The sequence below is a fragment of the Amborella trichopoda genome, chromosome 9 (assembly GCF_054954075.1).
Source record: "Amborella trichopoda isolate Santa Cruz 75 chromosome 9, AtrichopodaSantaCruz75HAP2 v2.0, whole genome shotgun sequence".
In the NCBI taxonomy this organism is placed as follows: Eukaryota; Viridiplantae; Streptophyta; class Magnoliopsida; order Amborellales; family Amborellaceae; genus Amborella; species Amborella trichopoda.
The window spans coordinates 1,239,734-1,264,029 of NC_142344.1; the positions used below are offsets into that span (position 1 = coordinate 1,239,734).

The window sequence follows — 24,296 nt, forward strand, 5'->3', positions numbered from 1 at the left end:
ACAGCATAAAGATTTCGCAAATGTGATGTAACCAATACACTGAAAAAAAAGGGCTTGAGTCACTGAATTGAGCAGATAAGTCTGCCCCCTTTGACGACGACACTTTTTATTTGACCCGATTCTCTCTCTCATAACTCTCATCTCTAAAGAAATAAACCAAAAAAACACACTCTCTCTCTCTCTCTCTTTTTCTTTCAAGTGATGAATGAAGTCATAACTTCTCCTTAAAGAGGCCTTATCTCTCTAGGGAGATAAGGCTTCTCTCTCTCTCAATAGCCTTGTTCTTTTTCTCGTTCCAATCTTATTGGAATTACATGACAGTTATCCTGATAAACTCAAAAAAAAAATAACAACTATACACAAAGACAAAAAAGGAAAACCGGACTTAAAGGCAACAAATCCAAACACAACTATAGACCGGACAAAATTAATGCAAAACATAACGAAGTACTAACTCAAACAATCAAGAAACATTTAAATCTTGTTTCTTTAATTAATCGATCAGCCTCCATATTCCCTTCTTTTTAAACATTCATAAAAGATACTTCCATATCTCTACATATAAATCTTGTTTCTTTAATTAGCTCCTGTAAAATCAATGGGCAGTATTTCTCTTTCTTCTTCCACTGTATGACATTTAGTGAGTCACCTTCCACATAATGCATTTCTATATCCTCACCATATTTATCTGACATAATGCATGTCGATAATTGATCTTTCTCTATTGCTCATCTCCACCGCTATTTTTGTCAAAACGGCACTATTCATCCTTTTAAGTTTTTTTACTCCCATAGCCGCATCACAAGTGGTTGTGCATACTTTGTCTCATTTTATCACTCATCTTATCAAATTGAAAACTTTCTTATCTTCATTTCCCCCCCCCCCCAAAGATAATAACTGAAATTTCTAGGAATCCAATTCGTATTGCTTTATTTGTATTAAAGGATCCCACGAAGCAATAAGTCTCACATTTGATGTTAAGGGCAACCCCAAATATTTTATTGGGAGATTTTCTACACCATATCCATTTCAACGCAATTCATTATCTCCACAAGCTACACCAATGACTTGAGTTTTTTTTAGATTAACTTTTTGCCCAATCACAACCTCAAAGCACTTAAAGAATCTCTTCAAACTAACCTCTTGATCAGATGTACCACAAAAAATTGAAGTATCATCTACATATTGCATATGTGATACCCTTGTTCCATTCGGCTTTATTGAAAAACGCTTCAACAGTTCCATTTCTGCCACTGAATTCATCATGACGCTAAATATCTCAGCCATAATGGTGAAAGGGAAAAAGGAGAGAGGATCCCCTTGTCATATGCCTCTCGAAGCTTTGAAAAAACCTTTAAGCTTTCCATTAATAAGAATGAAAAAAATGAGTGGATCCGAGGCAGACATTTATCGACAAAAGCCATTTTTTATCAAAACCCATGGCTTTCATGGTATGTAAAAAGGATTTTCCATTTCACCTTGTCATATGCTTTTTCAAGATCAATTATATATAAAATACCCCACTCTTTCAATTTACTTTCATGACTTGTAAAAAGATTTTCCATTCCACCTTATCATCTGTTTTTTCAAGACCAATCTTCCATAAAATACTTCGCTCTCTCGGTCTAAGAATGCCTATAGGTTTCATTCCCATCACATCCAAATACAAGTCCAATATCTGTTGTTTTAGGATGGAAAAAAGTAAGCAACCAGTTTCAACACGCAACGGCAACATGCTCTCTCTCTCTCTCTCAAAAAAAGTTGATTTAGGAAAATAAATGGATAAAACTACACTGATAGGGAAAATGTAGTGGGGAGGGGGACGACACTAACGCTCCAAATCCATTTTTAGAGAGAGAGAGATCGATGACAATAATGCTCCCAATCCAATTTTAGAGAGAGAAAGATGACAATAGTGCTCCAAATCCATTTTAGAGAGAGAGATGACACTAGCACTAAAAATCCAACGTGAAACATGATTGCACTAATTACTCCATTATAAGATTCACAACCACGAAGTCAATGATATGTACACCGTAAACAGCACAATAACATACAAAATGGGCCATGGTGTACTATATTCCAGACCATAGTGGTGTATTGTACTCTTCCTCAGGTAAATGAGATCTCTACCTTCTAGGGGTGATCAATACGACAACAGAAACTGAAATAAGAGTATGGTCCCTGGGAGAGCAAAATGTACATTTGCTCCCTCAGGCAAAACCGAGGAGTATTTCCTAAAGTCAAAATATTCTATGCTCCCGCTGAAGCATATTATCTATTTACTACAAACACTATCAGGACCCTAATTTCGGGATGCGTATCTCTTCATCCCAGCGATTAACCTCAAAAAGAAAAAGAAGAAAATAAATAAATTATCATTGAGTAACATCTCAATATTTTGGAGGTGAGATCTAAATGTAGCAAAGAACACAATTTTTTTTATTTTTAATAACCACGGGATTCTCAAGTGCGTCCAAAAGTTTTTCAAATAAGAAAAACACTCCCAAGTATCTATTTCTCCCGATGGAGTAAGTATACAATATGTTCCCACAGGAGTACAGTATACATGCGCATTTTTAAATGATCAAAGGATTTCACTCTATCATGTGAACATGACACTAATGCTTTGGAAAATTTCACTCTCTACAAATTAACACAAATCGCCCATCCATGTACAGTCAAATCTCTAGGTGTTAAAATGCTCGACCAGTTTTTTTTTAAAAAATTAATTCCGAAATTCCATATCAAACTTATCCTCCCGAATCGATGTTTTGCTGAGGGAGCCACTATACAGTGTGCTCCCGCAAGATTAAACTATACGGGCATATTGAAACTTGATGGTCGTGTTTTAAAACCGGAAGTTTTCGATCCAAATCGCCAATCTCAATAGATAATAATAAGGATGGATCAGTTCTAAAATGGTATAGATCTCAACCCAATTTTCCTTTAAAACTCGTTATATATAATATTTTTCTTTTTTTTTAATTAAATTTTTTTTTTTTTTTACCCCTCTAAATCCTGACTTTATAAACCTGTGTTCATTTTTATTTAAATTTATTAAATTTTATTTATTTTATAATATTTTCTTGATCACCTATTCTATTTTATAATAATTTTTTATCTTCAATAACCTGATATATGGCTATGAAACACCTGTCACAACTATATTTCAATATTAAAATTAATATCAAAATTAATTGATGGACAGTGAGTGAAAGAATGGGACCTCTACTTACGTACAATTGTTAATAGACAAGCAACACATGCCTTACCCAAGGAAAAGAGTTGGACCCACCACTTGGGTCATGTCATTTTGGTGGATCCTATTATTTGTCTAGTACTGTTCAACATTGATTGGATTGAACGGTGATGAGACTTGTGACCAGTGACCCAGAACTCAAGGAATCCGTCTCAAATTTGCCTGGGTCTCTCCGAACTAGCACCCAGCCAATTCAAAAATAACAGAGACTAGGGGTAAAGTGAGTTTCGACCCTTGACTAAGACTGCCCAATTCCACCCAAGTCTGCCCGAGTCTGTCTTGGTTTGGGAAAAACAACGATCTCGCATCCAAGTAAGTGTAAATTGTGTCTCGATCAATGGTTTAAAAAACGGATCGGTGGCTTGGATCGGACACTTTAAAAATCCATCCGGATCGATGAATCGACGATCCGAATCGGAGATCGGTCGGATAAAATTTAAAAAAGATTTAAAAAATTTATTAAAATTCATTATAAATGTTGTTTTTTAGAAATTCAATTAGAAATCGAAGTACTACATTATTAATTTTCATTTTTTTCATCAATATGTGAATATTGAGATATTTTTTCTCTGTATAAATTTATTTTAACCATTAAATTACATCACACAAAATAAAAATCATGAAACTTTCATGAATGAAGTATGTAATCATACGTGGACTACAATAAGAATAGTTTTTTTATAAGAACTTTTTAGTTTTTTTTTGACAAAAACCTTTTAATTTTTACAATAAATGTTTGTCGTATTACATTTTTTTTTGTTTTTAGCGAGAACTTTTTTTTTTTGACAAAAAATACTTGTTGTATTACTTTATTTTTATAAGAACTTTTTTTTTTTACTAACTTTTTATTTTTTTTACAAAACCTTTTATTTTTTTGACCAAAAAAAGAATCTTGACAAGAAAAAGAATTGATAAGAACCTTTCTTTTTTATATATCATAAACTTTTTATTTTATTGATAAAAAAAAAATTTGACAAAAGGTGAAATTGATAAAAAAAAAAACCTTCTATTTTTTTGATAAGAAAAAAAATTGTAAAAAAAAAAACAACGTTTCTTCCATGAGCGGATTCGAACCAACATCCTCCACACAATGAAGGTATGCGATAACCGGTATGCCACATGCAACTTAGTGATATTAGAAGCGCAAACAAAATATAGTGATATTAGAAACGCAAACAAAATACTATAATATATCAATGTTTTAAATTAATACCTTTTCACATTATCCCACATCGAAAAGGTAAAAAAGAAATGTTAGTGAATAAATACTTCTTTGTACGCACCAAGAATAATGCGTGCAAAGCAATGAGGCCACGTGGCGAGGTGTGCGGATGGTAGGTTCTCCCTAGTTCTTAACCTATTTTACCCTAAAATTTACAAAAATGCCCATGACTTGGAAGAATTGGGCGGGCGAAGAATCGAGAGATTCATAACGTCACCAGCCGATCACGGAATCGCCGGTTCTAGAGTAGAACCAGACGATTCCCAATTTTACAAAAGAATCGACACAGGATGACTGATTCTTGATTCGAATTGGCCGATTCCGTGCCGACTCGACGATTTTTAAAACACTGGTCTCGACTGACCTAACCAAAAACTTGTTGAACCGAGTCGAACGACTGACCTAACCCAAAACTTGCTAAATCGAGACGGACCAGGGATATTTAGTTCTGGGTTTCAAAACACTACATTTCATGGCCATATACCCAAAACTTGCTAAACCGAGTCGAACCAGGGATACCTGATTCTGGGTTTCAAAACACTACATTTCATGGCCATATGGATCACAATATACGTTGCCCTAAATATTTCACACTGTAGAATAATCGGGAAGGTCATGCACATTGTAGAAGAATCGCGCAGGTTATGACGTCATGAAGCAAAGAATCGGTAGATTCATGACATCACCAACCGATTTACGAACGAAATCGTCGGTTCCTCTCTAGAACAGGGTGATTCCTGATTTTACAAAAGAATCGACATTGGATGATCGATTCCTGGTTTGAATCGGCCGATTCAATACCGACTCGACAATTTTTAAAACACTGGTCTCGACTAACCTAACCCAAAACTTGTTGAACCGAGTTAGACCAGGGATACCTGGTTCTGGGTTTCAAAACACTACTTTTCATGGCCATATGGATCACAATATACGTTGCCCTAAATATTTCGTTAATACAAAGGCATGATTTAAAGTTCAGGGATTGCTTGCCAAGATATTGAAGAAGTGATAGACTTCATCCTTGTCCATTACAGCAACCTCAGTCTTGCATATAGAGCAACAAACCGGCCTAAATATTTCATCCTCTTCATCATTTTCGGAAGGTTCACCTGAATTCTTGCCATCTTTGATCTTCTCTTTAGCCTTAGCCTGCTTCCTTTTACTGACTGAAGGAGAGTGTAGTATCTGATTGGTTTTGATAGTGCAATTGCGGACAAACATGGCTCGATATTGGGTCAAATATCTCTCATGCCTACAACACAGAAATCCCATGACTAATCAGATGGAAAATGAAGATTGCAATCACTTTCAGTGTGAACGCGTGCTGCACACACAGAGAAAAAGAGAGTAATTGCACATTTACGTATATTTATTTTAAGGCAAATTTCAGTTTCATTGGTAGCTGGTTGAGCTGAGAACTGCAATTTGAGAGAAATTCATAGAGTGGATTGGGTGTTCGTGGGCATGGAAAAGTATCAACATTCCTTTCTTGATACAAGGAAATATTATCAAATTAACTACAAGCCTAATAAATATCTTGCTGGACCTTAGTCGTAGTCCAAAAAGTCTCTCTACATTTATAAACCCCATCACTGATTAATATCGGCTTTACAAATTCTTACTATTTTGGTCATCATTGTCAAAGTTTGGCTAACACGAATCATGTTCCGCCATGCTGCTCTATTAAGGGCTATAAACGCCATAAGTCCCCATATCCTTTCTCACTAAATTCTTATTGTTATGGTTAGTGTGCAAACTAGAGGACAATGTTTCTCCTTTGCAACCTAGTGGTCTGAACGCTTCACACCAACCTCTAGATTCAGGCCTAGTAGAAAAAGATATACATACACGCACAGAGGCATGCAGGTGCACACACACAAAACTGTCCCATACATTTGGTTTTAAACTCAGATGCATGGCAAACAAAAATTACAACATATATTAAGTGGAAAATTCAAGGGATCATGGTTTGACATAATCATAGAGCATAAGAAATCTCTCTCTCTCTCTCTCTCTCTCTCTCTCACTTATGAACACAAATTTGGAGAATGTTGACCGTTTTCACCTTTCGCTAGAAATTACAGTATACTATCATAGGAACATACCTCTGGCAATCCAAGCAAAGAGTGGTGAAACAGGCCGGACAGCTGAGTACTGCATCGGAGACACGACCTTTCCTTGTCTTCTCAACCCACAATGTATCCTTCTCATCAATATCAGAGTCATAAAATTCGGGTTTGACCGAGAAGTCTATTTCATCATCACTACTATCTGTTGAAAAACAAGAAAAAGAAGACTGAGTCAACCCACATGAAGAACATGATTACGTAAGAACTTGACAGAAATGTAAAAGAATGAAAACAAAGGCAAAGAGATAATATACATGAATAAAAAGACAACAGAAAAAATAAAGGGCGCGGTTAGCATGCGGCCACGCACATGTAGAAATACGGGCTTGGAAACAAATATAGTTTTTAAATATAATTTGATCCTAATTTTTAGAAAATATATAATCTTTAACATGGAGATCATGAATATAAAAAAATAAGTAAATTTTAAAAATTAGAAATAATAATTATATTAAGAAACTATTTGGACCGTTAGACCACCCATTTGCATACATCTTTAATATGGATGCCTTATACCTCTGGACCGCATATTGTACAAATGCGGTCCAGCCCGCATGAAACAATTGTTCAAAAATAAAACAATCGGGCTTCTACCCTGTAGCCCAGTCACACTAAGCTCTTGCTCTCAATCTTGATCTCGGGATACAGGTCCGAATTTGACACCACCCATCAAAATATGTGTGTTAGTGGGTCAATATTTTTGGATAACATTAGTACAAAATTGCATTCCCAAGAAAAAAAAATCGTGTAGAAGTGACAAGCAAAAATAACAATAAGAGGACAGAACCTTTAGTCAATCATCAGAAAGGGATAGGAGGGGCTTTTGTCAAAAAATTATAATAGCGCCCTAACACAATTTGCAAGATGGATTATTTTCTCATAAATTTTAATATTCACATTGTTACAGAGATGTATAAACAACCCAACCAATCAGCTCTGATACAGATATTAGATATTTGAATTCAGATACACTCTATTTGGCATGACAACTGGCAATGACGGATCACATCATCTAATATTTAACATTAAAAAAGAACATAAGAAAATTGTGGAATTAAGTGAAATGGAACCAAAACAACACCGATTATGCAGGCAAATTGACTTGAGATACTGCTGCAGTAAAAAATATCATGGTCGTACTCCTTTAAGATGAAGGGAAAATTCCATTTGTAATAATGACATTACTTAAGATAGTGCTGCAAAACCATCAAATAAGTACAAATATACATTAAGAATATGAGGAGAACCACCCCAAATTCTGAACTTCATCATAAGAAATAAAGCATTCAATTATTTCAATAATACCTTGTATGCTTGGCACAAGAGAGAACAAAATAACCCAAAATGACTCAGCAAGAACTCATCACATTATAGAATATAGTTTTTCCCATAAGTACATTGTATAACATGACAGTTATTTCGATAAAAACTTACATCAGATGAACACTATGTTCTCCTCTGCTAAGGCAAAGAAGAGCAGGAAACAGATAGCACGTCCTTTTTTCCCCCACTTAATCGGCATCGTGTCCAATGTCAGTATCATAAGAAAGTTTGTAGAATGAGCCAAATAGTAGGAAGCTAGTATTTTTTACACCAAAATCCGATTTCACTACCACAACATAGCTTCAAGGATGGAAACACATTCAATATTGTATCTCTAATTTCCACTGAAAAGAAATATGGTTAGTGTGGTATCGAAATTGTAAGAAAGGTCTACAGCTTAAATCATCTTCATATGATTAAAATAGGAAATCATAACTAATTTGTAACGACAATTACGTAAAACTTATAATGAAAAGATATATGAGTAGTCTGATGTTGCGCACTCTAAAAGTGATTCAAAGTGGAGCATTACATTCATAAGTCAAATAGGAGGAGATTTGGGTACTTTTTTTTTTACAAGTACACTGTGGGTACTTCTAAGTCAAACCAAACATAAACATAAACAAATTAATCAAACCAAAGCAACTGAAACTAGCATATAGTAGTGAGTAACATAGTCCTGATCCAAAAGACAAACAAAGGAAGCGATTTGGGTTCAATTACAAATTGGGGACATCTAGATCAAAGCAAACAAAAAAACTAAAAAAATAAATCAAACCAAACAAATGAAACTAATATATAATAGGGACTGAGATAGTACTGATTCATAAGACAAATGGGAAGCATCTTCATTCTTGAGTACTCTTCTTTTGATGAGTGCAATTTGGGTACTTCTAAATCAAACCAGACAAACTGAAAAAGCACATAATACTAAAAGATAGCGCTAGTATCTCCGAATACACCAAATTTCAGCAAAGGTCCAGTTTCATATCCATGCAATTTCTTCTCCTCATTCAACTTAGAACTTTCTACTGAAATATTAATTCAAATGAAGAGAGTACAAAAAATAGATTGCAGAATGATTGCAGACTACTAATCAATTTCCAACCTAATTAAGGGTCTTTGCGTACAGAGAACTCATGAATTTAGTAATTAGGTTCATCTCCAACACATCACTTAAATCCAACCAAAAACCCTAATTCCATAAAGTTGAGATATGAACCATTCAATAACAGATAGTTGATACTCTTATTTCTTAAAGCCGTCGCACATGAATAGTTCAGAGTAGAGGAGAAACTGTAACTCGTTTGATTAACGCTTGGCTAAAAAAGAAGTATAGTTCTAACTTGTTAATAAAACGTTCGAATTCTCACTCTCCCTCTGAAACAAGAATTGATAAAACGTAATTAAAAAAAAAAAAAAAGGACAGAAGAGAGAGAAAATGAAAAGCAAAGAGAGAGAAAATAAAAACTAACCAAACTCGCGTTGAATGGTAGATGATTTTTCCTCATGATTTTTCATGGCCTGGCGTTCTTTCGCTGCTTGTGTTACCGCCGTGGCCGCGTCCTCATAAAGTAGATTGATTTAAATCATTTAACAATTACACAACCTTGACATTTTGCCTAATGACAGAGACACCCTTTGGCTTTTTGACAAAAATACCCTCTAGTATAATGGCCTTTTAAAAAAATATCAATGAAAATATTGTGTATGAAGCAATGGTTTAAAAAACGGATGGGTGACTCGGATCGGGCACATCAAAAATCGATTCGGATCGGTGAATCGGTAATTCGGATAGAGAATCGACGAATCGGTCCGATTAAAGCTTCAAAAAAATCCAAAAAAATTATTAAAATTCGTTATAAATGTTGTTTTTCAGAAATCCAATAAAAAATAAGGGTACTACATTATTAACTTTCATTTTTTTTCATCAATTTATAAATATTGAGATGTTTTTTCCCTGTATGAACTTATGTTGACCATAAAATTTACATCACACAAAAGAAATCATAAAATTATCATGGATTAATTATATAATCATATATAGACTACAATAAAGAGTTGACTAAATCGATGAAAATTTGGCCACTAAAAGCTCGAATTGACGGAAAACCCTAATCCGCTAAAAAAACCCAAATTATTACAACCTAACTAACTATAATATTATATACCAACAATATTTTATAATTATTTTATTATATAAATAATAACAAATCCAAAATATTTTATAATATCATTTAATTTAAAATGTATTATTGACAACTGTAAGAAAAATAGTACACTACATGATTTACAATACAAAAATTAATAAATAAAATAAAAGATTTGGTTATCAATGTATAAATTATTAGAATGCGTACCAATTTTCTTTAATTTTTTAGGTTTATAGAATAAATTAGTGGAAGAGATTGTTAGTAGAAAGAGAGAGATTTCAAATGGCCTCATTATATGAATCCTATCTTTAAATTAATATTACTAAATTTATGTTAAAGACCATCTTGTTATAAAAATAAAAAATATAATTAGACTATTTATTCCTAGGTTGTATGAATAAATACCTTTTATTTTTTTGACATGAAATACTTATTGTGTTATCTTTTATATTTTTTTACAATAAAAATATGATACTTGTTGATTATCTTTGTTTTTTTTTTTTTTTGACAAAAGAAAAAAATGTTGTACTGTATTTTTTTTTGCTTGTTGTATTACTTTTTATTTTTTTTACAAGAAAAATAATGATGCTGCCAAAGTACATTTTAATTTTTTATGCCTTTTGTTTTATTTTTTTGTAAGAAATACTTGTTATATTACCTTGTATTTTTTTTACAAGAAAAATAAAAAAAATGTTGTATTATTTTTTTTATCTTTATCTTGAAATGCCTTTCATTTTATTTTTTTTTTATTTTTTTACCACAGTATTTTTTGCCTTTATTTATTTTTTTGACAACAAAAATAAAATAATGTTGTATTATCTTTTTTATCTTTATCTTGAAGAGCCTTTTATTTTATATTTTTTCTATTTTTTTACAATAGCATTTTTTTCTATTTTTTTACAATAGTATTTTATTTAATATTTTTTTCTATTTTTTTTACAATAGTATTTTTTATAAAGGGTTCGCACTCAAAAAAAAAAAAAATTGTTGTGCACTAAGGGGTTTGAACTCAAAATTTTTTTTGGTGTTTGCTATGGGTTCGAACTCAAGACGTATACCCAAAATTCAGTGTTGTCAACCAACAAGGCCGCTTCACCACATGTGATTTTTCTAGCTTCCATAATAATATATATTCAATGATATTGCTTTAATGACTTTTTGTGAGAATTATCTCACATCGAAGGGTGAGTGTTGCTTGGTTCTCTATAAAGTCATGTGTATTAGACTTTCTGTTGCGCGTGTAGAAAAGTGAGGGAGGCAAACGTGAGATGAGTTACCACGTGTGGCCACATGTCACTCTCGTGCGGTGGCCACGTGTCACTCGCGAGGCTGCCACCTGTAAGCCCAAAAAAATACCGGTTTTTTCTGTGAGACTCGCGATTCACTATTCGAAATCGCCTGGTTCTCTCTGGACACGGGCGATTACCGGTTTTTTCGTGGAACCGGCTCGGTCGCAGGCGATTCTCGAGTCGAACCGGACGAGTCCGGCTCGACTCTGCGAGTTTTCAAACACTGGTTTGAGGGGTCGGCTCCTCGAAAATCGGGTCGCATCGACAGAGTGGCAATCAAGCCGAGTGAATCGGCCAATAAAAAAAAGAGTACAGAACCAGATAAAAAATTAAGAAATAATTAAAAAATGTCGGAATTGGTCTGTTTATAACAGGAACTAACCTATTCTTGTACGAATTAGAGTGGCCCAATCATTTCCTGATCGGATTCGAGCAAATGTAATCCAATTGGAGTTAAGGGAGGTTAAGATTTCTTATGCTCAAAGATTTTTGTATAAAAATGTCAAAGTTATTCTCTTGAGATAATTGACCAACACGAGGATTTCGATAATTTATCCCTAATTAAGTAGATTATGCCACATTCAAGATGATTAATAAGCTTACGTATTTTGGTAATTTAACCGGCTCAAGCCAACTAATGTAAAAGCCTTTGTCACTTCAAGGTTGAGAATTTCAGCCAAAAAAAAAAAACCTCACAAGGATGGTTGAAGGTCAATTTTTAAATGGATTTTGAGTATTTTATTTAGCTCTAAATCATTTTTTAATAAAAATAATGTTTGGTGTGATCATCTACATAATTTCAAAGATTTTCTTTAGCTCTAAATTATTTTTTAATACAAATAACATTAGGTGTGGCTAAACATCACCTACAGAATTTTAAATTAAAAAATCCTCCTCACTACATCTTTGGAGCGCTCAAACATTTAGAGAAGCGGGTCAAACTTTGCCCACACATTTCATGCCCTTTTATTTTTATTTTAATTTAGAGAAAATTATAAAACTCCCCAATTTGTACCCTCTAGGCAGTTTCTTTCAACATTTTTTATTCTTTCAACATTTTTGATACCACACTAGTAACTCTCACATTTTATTTATTTTTATTTTTTTAACAACTCCTCAAAATAAAAAAATAAACAAAAAAAAAAAATAGACCAAAATGCTTCCTTATTTTAACCCATGATTCCAAAGCGTGACACCCAACATGTATCGGTTTGACAAAAAAATGTGCCAGACTTCGACAACTTGAATATAGAATCAGTCCGACATAGATCAGTTCCATATTCAAGTTTTGTCGCCTTGGCACAACTTGAATATAGAGCGGCGCATTTTGTGTGGATGGGCTTAGATAGAGAAAGTCGAAAATGTAATCTAAAAATAAAGAATTTTGGGGTTAAGAGTGTGATTAAGAGTGGCATGTCTAGAAAGTAGGTAAAAAGGAATCTATAATTTTTTTAAAATTTATTTATAAAAATAAGATTAGAGTATTGTCCACTATTTATTGTAGTTGGACACTATAGATATGACATCATCTTAAAAGATGCATCAAAATTTGAAAATATTTTAAAAGATGCACCAAATTTCCACCGTCCACACTTGACATCGAAAGCTAGTACTATTGAGTGAAAAGCTATGCCTGATGTCCTAGCATGGAACAGTCAATAGTTCTTTGCGAAAAAAGGCAATAAAAAAAAAAGCACCAAAAACATGTCGGGTAAAAAGATGCTATTGGTTTGGAACTGATTAACATGTTTAGAAAAAAGTATAGATATGTGTATTCTTTTATACAGAGAGGAAGATCAATAATATTAACTTTTTTGCATTGTCAACTTTACTTTGTATTTTAATTTTTCTTAACATTTTATATTTTAGGTTCTTGTCCCATTGATAAGCAAAACTCCATTAAAAATGCTCCAAAAAAATAGGATAAAAGCATAGAAAATAGAATATCAGGAACATTGAGCTTTTTTAAATTTCTTTTTCTCCTTTTTCTTGGGTAAGTAATTTATTTTCTCCTTGCACTTAAAAGTTACTTAAGCCAAAGAACTACGCGCTCTCTCTCTCAAAAGAAAAGCATTTACTCATTTTATTATTTTACGAGAATAGACCTGAAATTGATTGTTTTAAGGTCATAACTAAATTGCGAAAAGATAGGAGAGAGATTGCTCAGCTCTCTCTCTCTCTCTGAGTTTCATTTGAATGTATTGAGTAGAATATTTGATAATGTTTTTAACTCATTTTGAAGAGCTTGGCATGATACCAATCCGGAAATTCAAATTCCGGCAACTTCACAGTGTTCCTCTGGCGGTTAAAGCAGGGAGCAAATTTTACCACGGAAACACTTCCAATGAAGAATTATACGGCGAAATACTGCAAAGGACATCAGAAAAACAGGGCCAAATTCTTCATGGACAGATTATAAAATCACCCCATCTCCAAACCACCTTCATTTGGAACCATCTTTTGAACATGTACTCAAAGTGTGGCAATACAGAAGATGGTTTCAATGTGTTTGATGAGATGCCTCAAAGAAATGTGGTTTCATGGTCTGCCATGGTTGCAGGCTTGGTGCAACAAGGCCACTACATTGAGGCCGTCTTGCTCTTCAGAGAAATGCATAGAATTGGCACTCGACCCAACCACTTCACTCTAGTGAGTACCCTCAATGCCTGCTCCTTCATGAAAACTCTAGAGCTTGTTAAGCAAATCTATGCGCAAGTTGTGCGTCTAGGCTTCGAGCTCAATGTCTTCCTTTCCAATTCCTATCTCACTGCCCTGATAAGGCTTGGGGAATTAAATGAAGCCATGGAGTTTTTTGAGAAAACCCAAGGAAGAGACATTGTTTCTTGGAATGCGATGATTGATGGTTATGTCAAGCTTTCGCCAAATGGTACTTGGGTATTTTGGCAAAAGTTGATTGGTGAGGGAATCAAACCCGATGAGTTCACTTTTGCCAGCATTTTGACTGGTTTGGGTGTATGCTCTTCTCTAGAACCAGGTCTTCAGGTTCATGGCCAGCTAGTGAAGTTGGGTCATGGAGATGATAAATGTGTTGGCAACGCATTGGTTGATATGTATTTGAAGTGTGGAGCTCTAATGGATGGAATGGAAGCTTTCAAAGAGATGCCGGAGAGGGATGTTGTTTCCTGGACCGAGATGGCTAATGGTTGCCTGCACTTAGGTCACCCAGGTGAGGCTCTCAACCTCTATGAGCAGATGAGATTAGAAGGTGTGGGCCCAAATCGGTTCACCTTAGCCATGGCCATTAATGCATGTGCCAGTCTAGTAAGCTTAAGAGAAGGCCAACGGGCTCATGGGCTCAGGGTGAAGTTAGGGGAAGAAGCTGACCTCTACGTTGATAATGCCTTGATTGATATGTATGCAAAGTGTGGGAGCACAGAGGATGCGGGGCTTGTGTTCAGGAGCATAAGCCACAAGTCTGTGGTTACATGGACCACCATGATCATGGGGTATGCGCAAAATGGGTGGACACTGGAAGCCATCGAGCTCTTTAATAGAATGCGGGATCAGTGTGTGGATCCAAACCATATCACCTTCATATGTGTGCTCTATGCTTGCAGTCAGGGAGGGTTGGTCGATGAAGGGTGGAGATACTTCTTGTCCATGAGAGATGACTATGGAATTGAGCCTGGAGATGACCACTATGCATGCATGGTCGACATGCTAGGTCGAGCAGGGAGGATAAAGGAGGCCAAAGCCTTGATCGAGAGCATGCCATGCCAACCTAGTGTTATGGTATGGCAAACTTTGCTTGGAGCATGTAGAATACATGGTGATCTCGAGACGGGGAAATGGGCGGCTAAGAGCGCCCTTGCTTTGGATACACAAGACCCTTCAACATATGTTTTATTATCGAATATGTTTGCAAATGTGAATAGTTGGGATGATGTGGATAAAGTGAGGAAAATTATGGATGAAAGGGAAGTGCAGAAGAAGCCTGGGTGTAGTTGGATACAGGTGAACGGTGGAACTCATTCATTTCTAGCACACCATGGTGGATGCCTTTAAAATTTGTTTTTACAATTGGGGTGTGGTCAAAAGGTGAAAGAGGGGTTCAACCCCCAACAGGGGAAGAGCTTGTTGCGGCAACCTTGAGGTTTTGGGTTCAAACCCAGTTCAATATAGCAAAAAAAGAGTAGTTCTCAAAGGAATTTTAACAGAAGCACCAGCATTTAAGGTTCAAATTATGGCTTACCCACACAAAAAAGAACAACCACTGTACTTTTTGTATGCTGATGATAACATATTACTTTCTGTAAACTGAGAAATGCCACATTCTTATTTGAATAAAATTGGTAAAATTTTGCAATAGATCTGCATTCTTCTACAGTACATACGTTCTATCCAAAGTTGAGTCCCCAAACAAAATTCTTTTTCGTGTTGTCAATGGTCATATGGTGCCAGAGAACATCTACCTCTAAAAGAATATGCCCTGTTATCAATTGAGCTAAGCCTCAACCTGATTAACATAGATACTAGCAAAGCGAGTTTTTTTTTTTCCTTTTTCTCATAATGATCATTTTCCCAGTGAGTTAATAGGAAACCAAATTGTCTTTATTTTGGAAAGTTGCAAGTTGAATGATTTTACATGGAAAAGGTGGGAAGGAGCATAGTGCTTACTAATGGAAGACCGGAGAAAGTGGAGAAGGTGCGGAAGCCAGTTAGAACAAGAACAACAACAATAATAACAATAACAATAATAGTAGTATTATAGTAGCTTGAGAAGTCTCAATAATTAAATATCACATACCATGTTTTGATTTTAACTTTTGGCCAAGTAAACAGACGGCTTTGAAGAAAGAAGCACATGAAACCAAGTGCATTCAGGTTATATGACTTTTTGTTCATGCAGCACCACATCCAGTATTTTAAAAATCACATCACTGAGCTGGCTGGGAACCAGCATGGTACCGTTCAGGTCTACTACTTCCCGGTTTTACCCAATTCCCACCAGTTTTCAGGGGTAGTTTTTATTTCTTTCTTAATTTTTAATAAAGAAACACCCCAGAGAGCCAGCGAGCTGTTCAAGCAGTTCCAAGCTGGCTGAGAACCGATGGCTGACCAGTTTGACCCACTGATTCAATTTCTATAACACTAGCTTATCAGTGCATAAACAATATCTGAATATGGTGATTCCTGTATAGCAGGATACTTGACCCAGGTATATTGAGGTCCTGGTTGGAGTCCATCTACACAGTGCAGCCTATTCCACATCTTATGTCAAGTCTTTGTACATGTATGCATGTGCGTATGTGTGTATACTCAGAAGCATGAATGACCGTGTTGAGAATAAAAGTCCGAGAACTCATAATACAATTCAATGGATGTTAAAAACCATAGGACATCATCAACATCACTTGAATACCTCACTCAGTGGTATGTAACAAAAAATCATGGCATTTGTTTTCTACAAATTATGTGACTGTTATAGACACTAACAAGGAGTCAAGGTATTCTTTCAGTTTAATCTTTGTAATTGCACCTTCCCTTCGGCTTCCAGGGACTTCCTGCCCATTCTTGAAAATGATTAAAGTGGGCAGGCCATAAACCTTGTACTGTTCAATCAATTGGGGATTCGAGTCATGATCAATCTTGACAACCTTCAGCCTTCCCTCATACTCCTGCAAAATTTCCCGCAAACTTATGAGGAATATCTCAGAAAAGCTTTAACCCAATTTCTCTGTCTCTAAAATGAACACAATGTATGAATAAAATTAACAATAGTAACAGCATGAGAACACCTACAATGGGGCACATATCCAATTAGCTAGTGTGTGCATGTGTCTGATGATAAATATATTGCTCCTTATGTTATGCAACGCATGTTACAGTGCCCCTCGAGCTGGGATAGAGGCATAAGATTGAAAGTCTGAATGTATGTGTAGTGAATATAACCAGTGATTAAAAACATGGTTTTGGTCTGGGACTTGCTAGAGTCCTGAGCCCATGTCATCCAATCTGGTTTGGGTGAGTCCCAATCCAGACCGGTAATACTTCAACAAATTAGAAATTAGTTTAAAAAATCACCAACTTGGGGCAAGTCCCAGGGTTTCTCCTCCGGACTCACTATGCCTCTGATCCGAGCAGACTCAGGCAAGTCCCTAGCTGAGCCGGTGATCTTTTAGACACTGAATTATAACGGCTAGTTGCTGCAGTCAAGACACATGGTTGGCTATGAAGTAATCACCTTATTTCAAATGAATTGGTTTCTATTGAGGGATCCCCGAAAGCCCTCAGATTGGCCAGTTTTCAAAATGTGTCATTGTACAGCAGTAAATTAGATCCATGAAACCTTCTCTCTTACAAAAGGCTGCAAGTTAAGGGTTAAAGCACATAATTCTGTTAAATATAAACAGCCCCCACCACCACCACTCCTCCTCCTTTTCTCTCTATGTTTTACTGTTTGTATATCTATATATATGTGTTGGCAAGTATTGAGTTCTTTTCCATGTTTATCCTCTCAGCCACACATTAGTACTCGGTACTCCTTTAGCAGAAACCCTCGTTTCTTAATTTTCACACGATCCGTCTCTTGTTTTCACTAACTCTTTCACTCTCTTTAATATTCCTCCCCTCTTTCTCTGATCAAGTTTTGTGGTTGGACATAATCAAGTTAGATGGCTTCTAGCATTATTGATCTAGTTGTGCCATTGCTGACAATCAATTTAAATAGCACCAATGTCTTGCTTTGGGTGAGCAAGCCCATACTCTCATTTGCATTCACTGTGATAATCAAGTTAGGTAGCACCTATTCCTTTTTCTCTTCAATTGACTCCAACATTTTTATCCACTTCTGCAGTTCAGAACAATCAAGTAAGTTGGTGCCATTTTCAGTTTTGATTAACAAATACACCTACCTTTGTATCCGTCACCTTTTTGGTCACTTGGAGGATCTATTCCTATTCCACCCATTTTCTTTAGCAGCTGAACAATTACACGTATGAATGTCCATTAAAAGTTTGCTGAATCTAGAATACAAGGAACGGTCGTCTAGTGATCAATTTCAGTAATGGGTATATTTTCCTTTTCCACTTGATTTGATGGTCTAGTTTGTTGATCAGTTATTAATGCAGATCAGAAGCACACAAGACAGTTAAATATAAAATGAGAGAAAAACCAGGAGAAATAGTGTCAAATAGAAAATAAGAGACGTTCTGCAGAAAGAAAAAGAAATCATGGCTCAGATGAGACTGAAAGATGAGCAATTAATGATTGCGGTTGGAAAATAGGGAGATGATGTCACATTGTGCGTTCATGTCTGTGGACGCTACACACACACACATACACGGAGCATAGGTATTCACGAGAGGATTTTGGAGCGGGAGATAAGAAATTAGGAATCAACAAATAAGCAAAGAATGATGGAAAAATAAGTGTTACACCCCAGAGAAGGTCTTAAGCCATGAACCTCAATCATATGTAATTTAGCATATGTGGATCACTCTCAGAGTTCTGCCCTCATACTGCTAATAACACTTTGGAGATTATTTTTAATTAACATATTGGTAATAATAAACTAGCTGGTTCGGGCTTTAATGATTAGTGTACATGAATGCTAGTCACGAAAGCTGAAGTTCAAACCCCATTCAACCCACCACTATTCAAAATTTATTAGTACTATATTACATGGGAGCGTGGCGGATATAGTAATAACAATAAACAACACTCTGGAAATTAGATGTAGCAGAAGTTAAGGATTATGGGAAGGAGGTAAAGGAATTCCCCATGTCCACTTAGCGTCCTATAACATGTAATGAATTAAAATAAATAACAAAGACTTGTAACCAAGACTTCAGTTTTCTTTTATTTGTAAAATAAAAATTTGGGTTCTGTTGCTGTCATGGATTTCATAGGGAGATTACTTAAAAAAATTATAAACTACAATTTGGTTCAATTTTCTTTCATTTGTACAACAAAATATTGGTATTGTTGCAGAAATGGAATTCATATGGTGATTATGAAAATTTACACAGTGCAATTTGGCTTCAATTTTCTTTTGAATCTTTCATTTGTAAGAAAATATGTTCGGTATTGTTGCAGAAATGGAATCCACATGGAGATCGCTGGAAAATTACGCACTACAATTTTGGCTTACTCCATCACTAGTAAAACAAAATTTCACATCGTTCCCAAGTACCCAGCACGAGCTTTTGCACAACCCATAGTTTCAAACAAATGTCTAAATAGTAAAATCAATCCAACCATTAAAAAGGTTGCTAATCCATGAAGAAACCAACAATCTCTCTCTCTCCCTCTCTCTCTCTCTCTCTCTCGCTCTCTCTCTCTCTCTCTCTCTCTCTTACCAATCTCTTGAAACTTGAAAGTGGACTGGATATTACACTCTCTCATGACAAACTATTGAAACTTGAAATTCTACTGCAAATTACCTTTGACTTTCACAAAAAACTCGCTTTTTTTTTTCTGTCAAAGAATGTTACTCGAAACCATTCAAACAACCCCAACTAAGGATTCTCGACAACTATAGGAACTCTCATAAGATATAATAAACCAAAGCTTTTATCACTAATAGAAAGCCACAGACAGTGATAGAGAGAGAAGTAGGGCGCCGCAAAAGAGAGAGAAACATGCCTGAGAAGCCCAATCCACGGCAGGCGCGACAAGCTTGCAAGGCCCACACCACTCTGCAACAAAATCAACAAGAACAGGGACCTCAGATTTCAACACCACATCTTCAAACTCGCTCTGATCGATTGTCGAAACCTTACAAACCACAGTCGATTCTCCTCTCGAAAACCCACGCCTAATTCCACTCACTTTTCGGATCCTCAACCCATTTTTTGCAGGAAAATTGAATCTCTTCCATGGAGTTGGAAAAGAGTGGTAGTGGAGAACACAGCAGGTCTGGACTCTCCGGCGAGGTTGAAGTGGAGAAGCGAGAGAAAACTGAATTGGGTTCGTTGGATTGCAGCTGGCTGTCACCATTTTCCGGCGAACTTTTGTTGGGAACTGAAAATCCGGCGAGGAATCAGTGTGGCAATGCTACGATTGTTGACAGAGTGGTACTATTGGCCCTTGGTCGCCGTTATCTCTAGAGAGAGAGAGAGTACAGAAGGCTGCTCCCATATGTGTGGTCAAGATTTTCGCATGTATTGACTCTCCTTTGCCTCTTCCTTTTATCAAATATTATTTAGTTAAGGAAAAAGCTTAAATAAGGTTGCAACCTTAAAATGTAGCCTCAAAATCCAATCGTTTGGGTGTTAAAAAACCCTCTGTTTGATTATCTAAGACATCCACATGTATGAATATAAAAAAAATAAAAGATTTTGTGTGTACGAAATAGTATCAAGCAATTATCTGAACGGTCCATTTTCAATATTTTTATAGATTTAGTTGATTTGAATCATTTATAGAGTTTAAAATTTTATAATTAAAAATAAAAATAGATTATTGAACTATCCTAATAATTTTTTATATCAAATTACATTTATGATAAAATTTAGCGGTGTGCCTTGATTGAATTGTATAAGGTCTGCAACCTTATGCAAACCACACCCTTTAGTTAGTCTTAAGGAGATACGATTACCAATATTGGAATTATTTTTTATTTTTTTGATAAATTTTTAATTAATTTAAAATTATGATGGTATGTTCCGAAATTATTAAAATGTTAAACAAAATGAACTAGATACTCCAGTTAAAAGTAGCACCTCTACACTCTAGTTTAGTCACTATATTGTGGTTTTCATTCCCACCACTAATGCCACCCTACACATTCTTTCAAAAAGCTAACTCGTAATTTATTTGAAAAAACGTCTAAGGGATTTAATTAAAAAATATAAAGTTGGGGCTTAGATTAAAGGAGATATGCTGCCCATATTTTTGTGCAAGCATTTTAGCAAATATTGAGATCCAATTTAGTACCTTCCATAGCTATTGTTATCACAATGGACATGCAATCGAGTCAATGAGGAATCTGGTTATTAAAAATCATGGGTGGTTGGTGGAATTGATTGGATCATATTTCAAAATAAGAAGTTTTAAGTAAAAATTATATAAATATATATTTTCATGCTTAAAATTTAGGGATTATATACAATGAGACAATTTACTTTTGGTACATGAAGGTCATAATTACTTACAACTATGTGATATGAAATCTAATAGCTTAGGTGTGTCACAAAGTTCATTAACATTTTTTAAACCTTTGAGTTCGGTCAATGAAATAAATGCAGTCACCAAATTTACATCTAGCGACCAAGATTAATTGTGACCACCTTGTATCAAAGGTAAATGATCTCATTATATATTTTTTCCAAACTTTATTATATTTAATTTCTATTTTGTCATATTTTTATTTCTTGCAAGGCACCACTGGTTTTAACATTTAAAATGTTGAGCCCACCTTTTTCTAAATTAAATTACATGAATACTATGCTTCAAGGGAAGCATATTCCGGAGTTGATTCCTCAACTAAAATCAAATCCCGGAGCATTTTCAAGTCTAATTTTGGGATGTAACATCTTCAGCCCGGCAACCAACCTCAATGAAAGAAAAAAGAAAAAATTATGACTATATTTCATTTGTGCCTAAAATGATAATGTCGTTAGATTGAACAAAGACCGTCCAATATATGGATAATCAAAACTGATTGTTTAATAACTCAAAATCCATTCTATTTTTTTAATAATCATCCAAATGTTTTTTTAGGTGAATACCAAAATTTAAGATCCAAATAATCATACCAAGTAGCTCTTTTGCCCGATGAGAGGGCGCAATAATGATATTGCAATAGTATAATATATGCTCACTTTGCCTGGAAAATGGGTTAGAACATGGAATTAATGTTGTCATATTAGCTTCGGGGAGCTTTTTGTTTTGGACAGGAAAGTTGGTTCTTCGAATTATTCAGTATAAGTCTTTAGGTGAAGTTTTAAAGCCACAAAGACTTTGGCACTTTTGTAAAATGTTTTAAATTTTTAATACAAGGGCATGGCTGATGAGAATACGAATATTATGAGTTATGTTTTTTAAATTTTGCATGTTTTATAGTCTCTTTTATATATGTAGCATGTACTTTTGAAAACTTTACTTGTAGGAAATTTCTTTGTCCATAGGTGAAAGTCTACAGTAATTTCGCCCTACAAAGCTTTTATAGAGTTGCTATAATTCAAGGCGAAGACCCTTTAACCGTTACGGACCTGTTATGTTTGTGATGTCATTGCACAGGTTTTATTAGAGCCGATACGGTGCCACACCCCACTGTCCGCAAAAATGGATGACAACGGGTCTTTAGGTGAAATCACTATCCAATTTTTCCCATAAGCATTACGAAGTGCTTTCCTTGTTTTTATATTCATTTTAGTGGAAAATGATTAGCTTCACTTTGCCTGAACCAAATATTTCGGCTATCTAGGGTATAGGGTAAGAGTATAAATTTTGATAGCATTGCTCGAAACACATGTTTTTACATAAAAATAGCAGGTTACACACTCATGTTTTTACTTAAAAAATAATCGAATCAGAACTTCAATTGTCGAATTCATTATTGGTCCAAACTTGGACGTATTTTAGAAGAAAAAAGAAAAAAAAAATCTAACAAGAAAGGAACTTTAGCAAAGGAAATAGGAAAGGAAAATAAAAAATATACATGGTTGAAATAAAATTGCGATAATCTACACCGTCCATTTGATTTGGAGGGTGTAGATTTGATAGTATTCTAAAAGACGTGTTGCTTTTTAATATTGTCTTAAAAGAAAAATCAAATCTACATCATCTAACTTAAATAGATAGTGTAGAACACCAAAACTTTACTTCTAGAAGTAATGTTTCAACCTTGTTTAAACTGTATCCAAAAAAAAATATGAACTATTTTTCAGTTTTGCAAAATATGGAATTTTACTTAAACTTCCCTAATAAAATATGAGTAATGATCCTATGAGACCCTCCCGCACCCATGTGTGTAGGACCTCAAACGATTACCATTAAATTTGGCACGTATCTTTAAAAGAGGTATCACATGGGTGTGGGACTTGACTTTTTTAGAGGTCTATGCCAAATTCAATGGTGATCATTTGGGGTCCTATACACATGGATGTGGGAGGATCTCATAGGATCATTACTCATAAAATATATAGTCTAAAATATGAAATGTTTTTAGAGAAGCTTTTATCCAACTAGCTTTAGGTAACCTTGACTAAAAAATAGAGAGAAAAATAGTCATTTGATTAAATTTTTTTGGAGATAAAGAGGATGTACCATGTGATTTACCCTGATAAACAAGGTGTTTATTAAGAAGATAGATATTATTTAATAAAGGAAAGAGTTTATATAAGGTTGCAACCTTAAAATGTAGAACTGTGGATGCACCTCAAAAATCCATCGGAAAATATTATTTTAACGTTGAAAAACCCTCTAATTGAGCATCTCGACATCGAGATGTATGATTATGAAAGAAAAAGGGATTTTGAGTCCTATAAATAATGCATCTTACAATACATTATCTAGACTATTTATTTTAAAACTTTTCATAATTTTATAGATCTACTTGATTTTAACCATTTTTGGAGTTTACAAATTTATAATTAGATATGATAATAGATTTTGAGATAATCCTAAGAATATTTTACATCAAAATTATATGTTATGATCAAATTTGAAAGTGCGCGTTAATTGGATTGTTTAAAGTTGCAACCTTATGGAAACCACACGCTTGAATAAATTGATTATACTAATTATAAATTATGTTTTAAACTTTGGATAACCATACAAATTCGGGAACTAGGACCCAAGCCTAGCCTAACAAGTACTAAAGTTCAGGTGGCAAACTCGAGTCCAACCCATGGGGAGGTCCGAATCATGTACTCAAGTCCAAGGTACATCGACTAGACCCTACACAATCGCCACAAACATCAATCTACAATTGGCATTTGGGAAAGGGGC

The 24,296-nt window shown here is 34.9% G+C and overlaps 3 protein-coding genes across 4 annotated transcripts; 1 reads left to right on the forward strand and 2 right to left on the reverse strand.

Moving 5' to 3' along the window:
• Positions 1-5,387: 5,387 nt before the first annotated feature.
• On the reverse strand, positions 5,388-9,501 carry LOC18437547 (E2F-associated phosphoprotein). Of its 2 annotated transcripts, none has more exons than XM_020669701.2 (3): positions 9,412-9,501; positions 6,590-6,755; positions 5,388-5,736 (listed from the first exon to the last, which is right to left on the reverse strand). In XM_020669701.2, exons 1-3 carry the CDS (start codon positions 9,455-9,457, stop codon positions 5,460-5,462), a joined length of 489 nt encoding a protein of 162 aa, XP_020525360.1. In that variant the 5' UTR covers positions 9,458-9,501; the 3' UTR covers positions 5,388-5,459. The 2 variants fall into 2 exon arrangements, with proteins under 2 accessions (XP_020525360.1, XP_020525361.2); XM_020669702.2 differs by lacking the exon at positions 9,412-9,501 and adding an exon at positions 7,130-7,876.
• A 3,474-nt stretch (positions 9,502-12,975) lies between these two features.
• On the forward strand, positions 12,976-15,705 carry LOC18437548 (pentatricopeptide repeat-containing protein At2g13600). Its single transcript, XM_011626480.3, has one exon. The coding sequence runs from the start codon at positions 13,599-13,601 to the stop codon at positions 15,402-15,404; it is 1,806 nt and encodes a 601-aa protein (XP_011624782.2). The 5' UTR covers positions 12,976-13,598; the 3' UTR covers positions 15,405-15,705.
• Positions 15,706-16,679: 974 nt separating this feature from the next.
• Positions 16,680-20,536, reverse strand: LOC18437549 (thioredoxin X, chloroplastic). Its single transcript, XM_011626321.3, has 2 exons — positions 19,986-20,536; positions 16,680-17,017 (listed from the first exon to the last, which is right to left on the reverse strand). The coding sequence occupies exons 1-2, from the start codon at positions 20,337-20,339 to the stop codon at positions 16,811-16,813; spliced, it is 561 nt and encodes a 186-aa protein (XP_011624623.2). The 5' UTR covers positions 20,340-20,536; the 3' UTR covers positions 16,680-16,810.
• Positions 20,537-24,296: the final 3,760 nt, after the last annotated feature.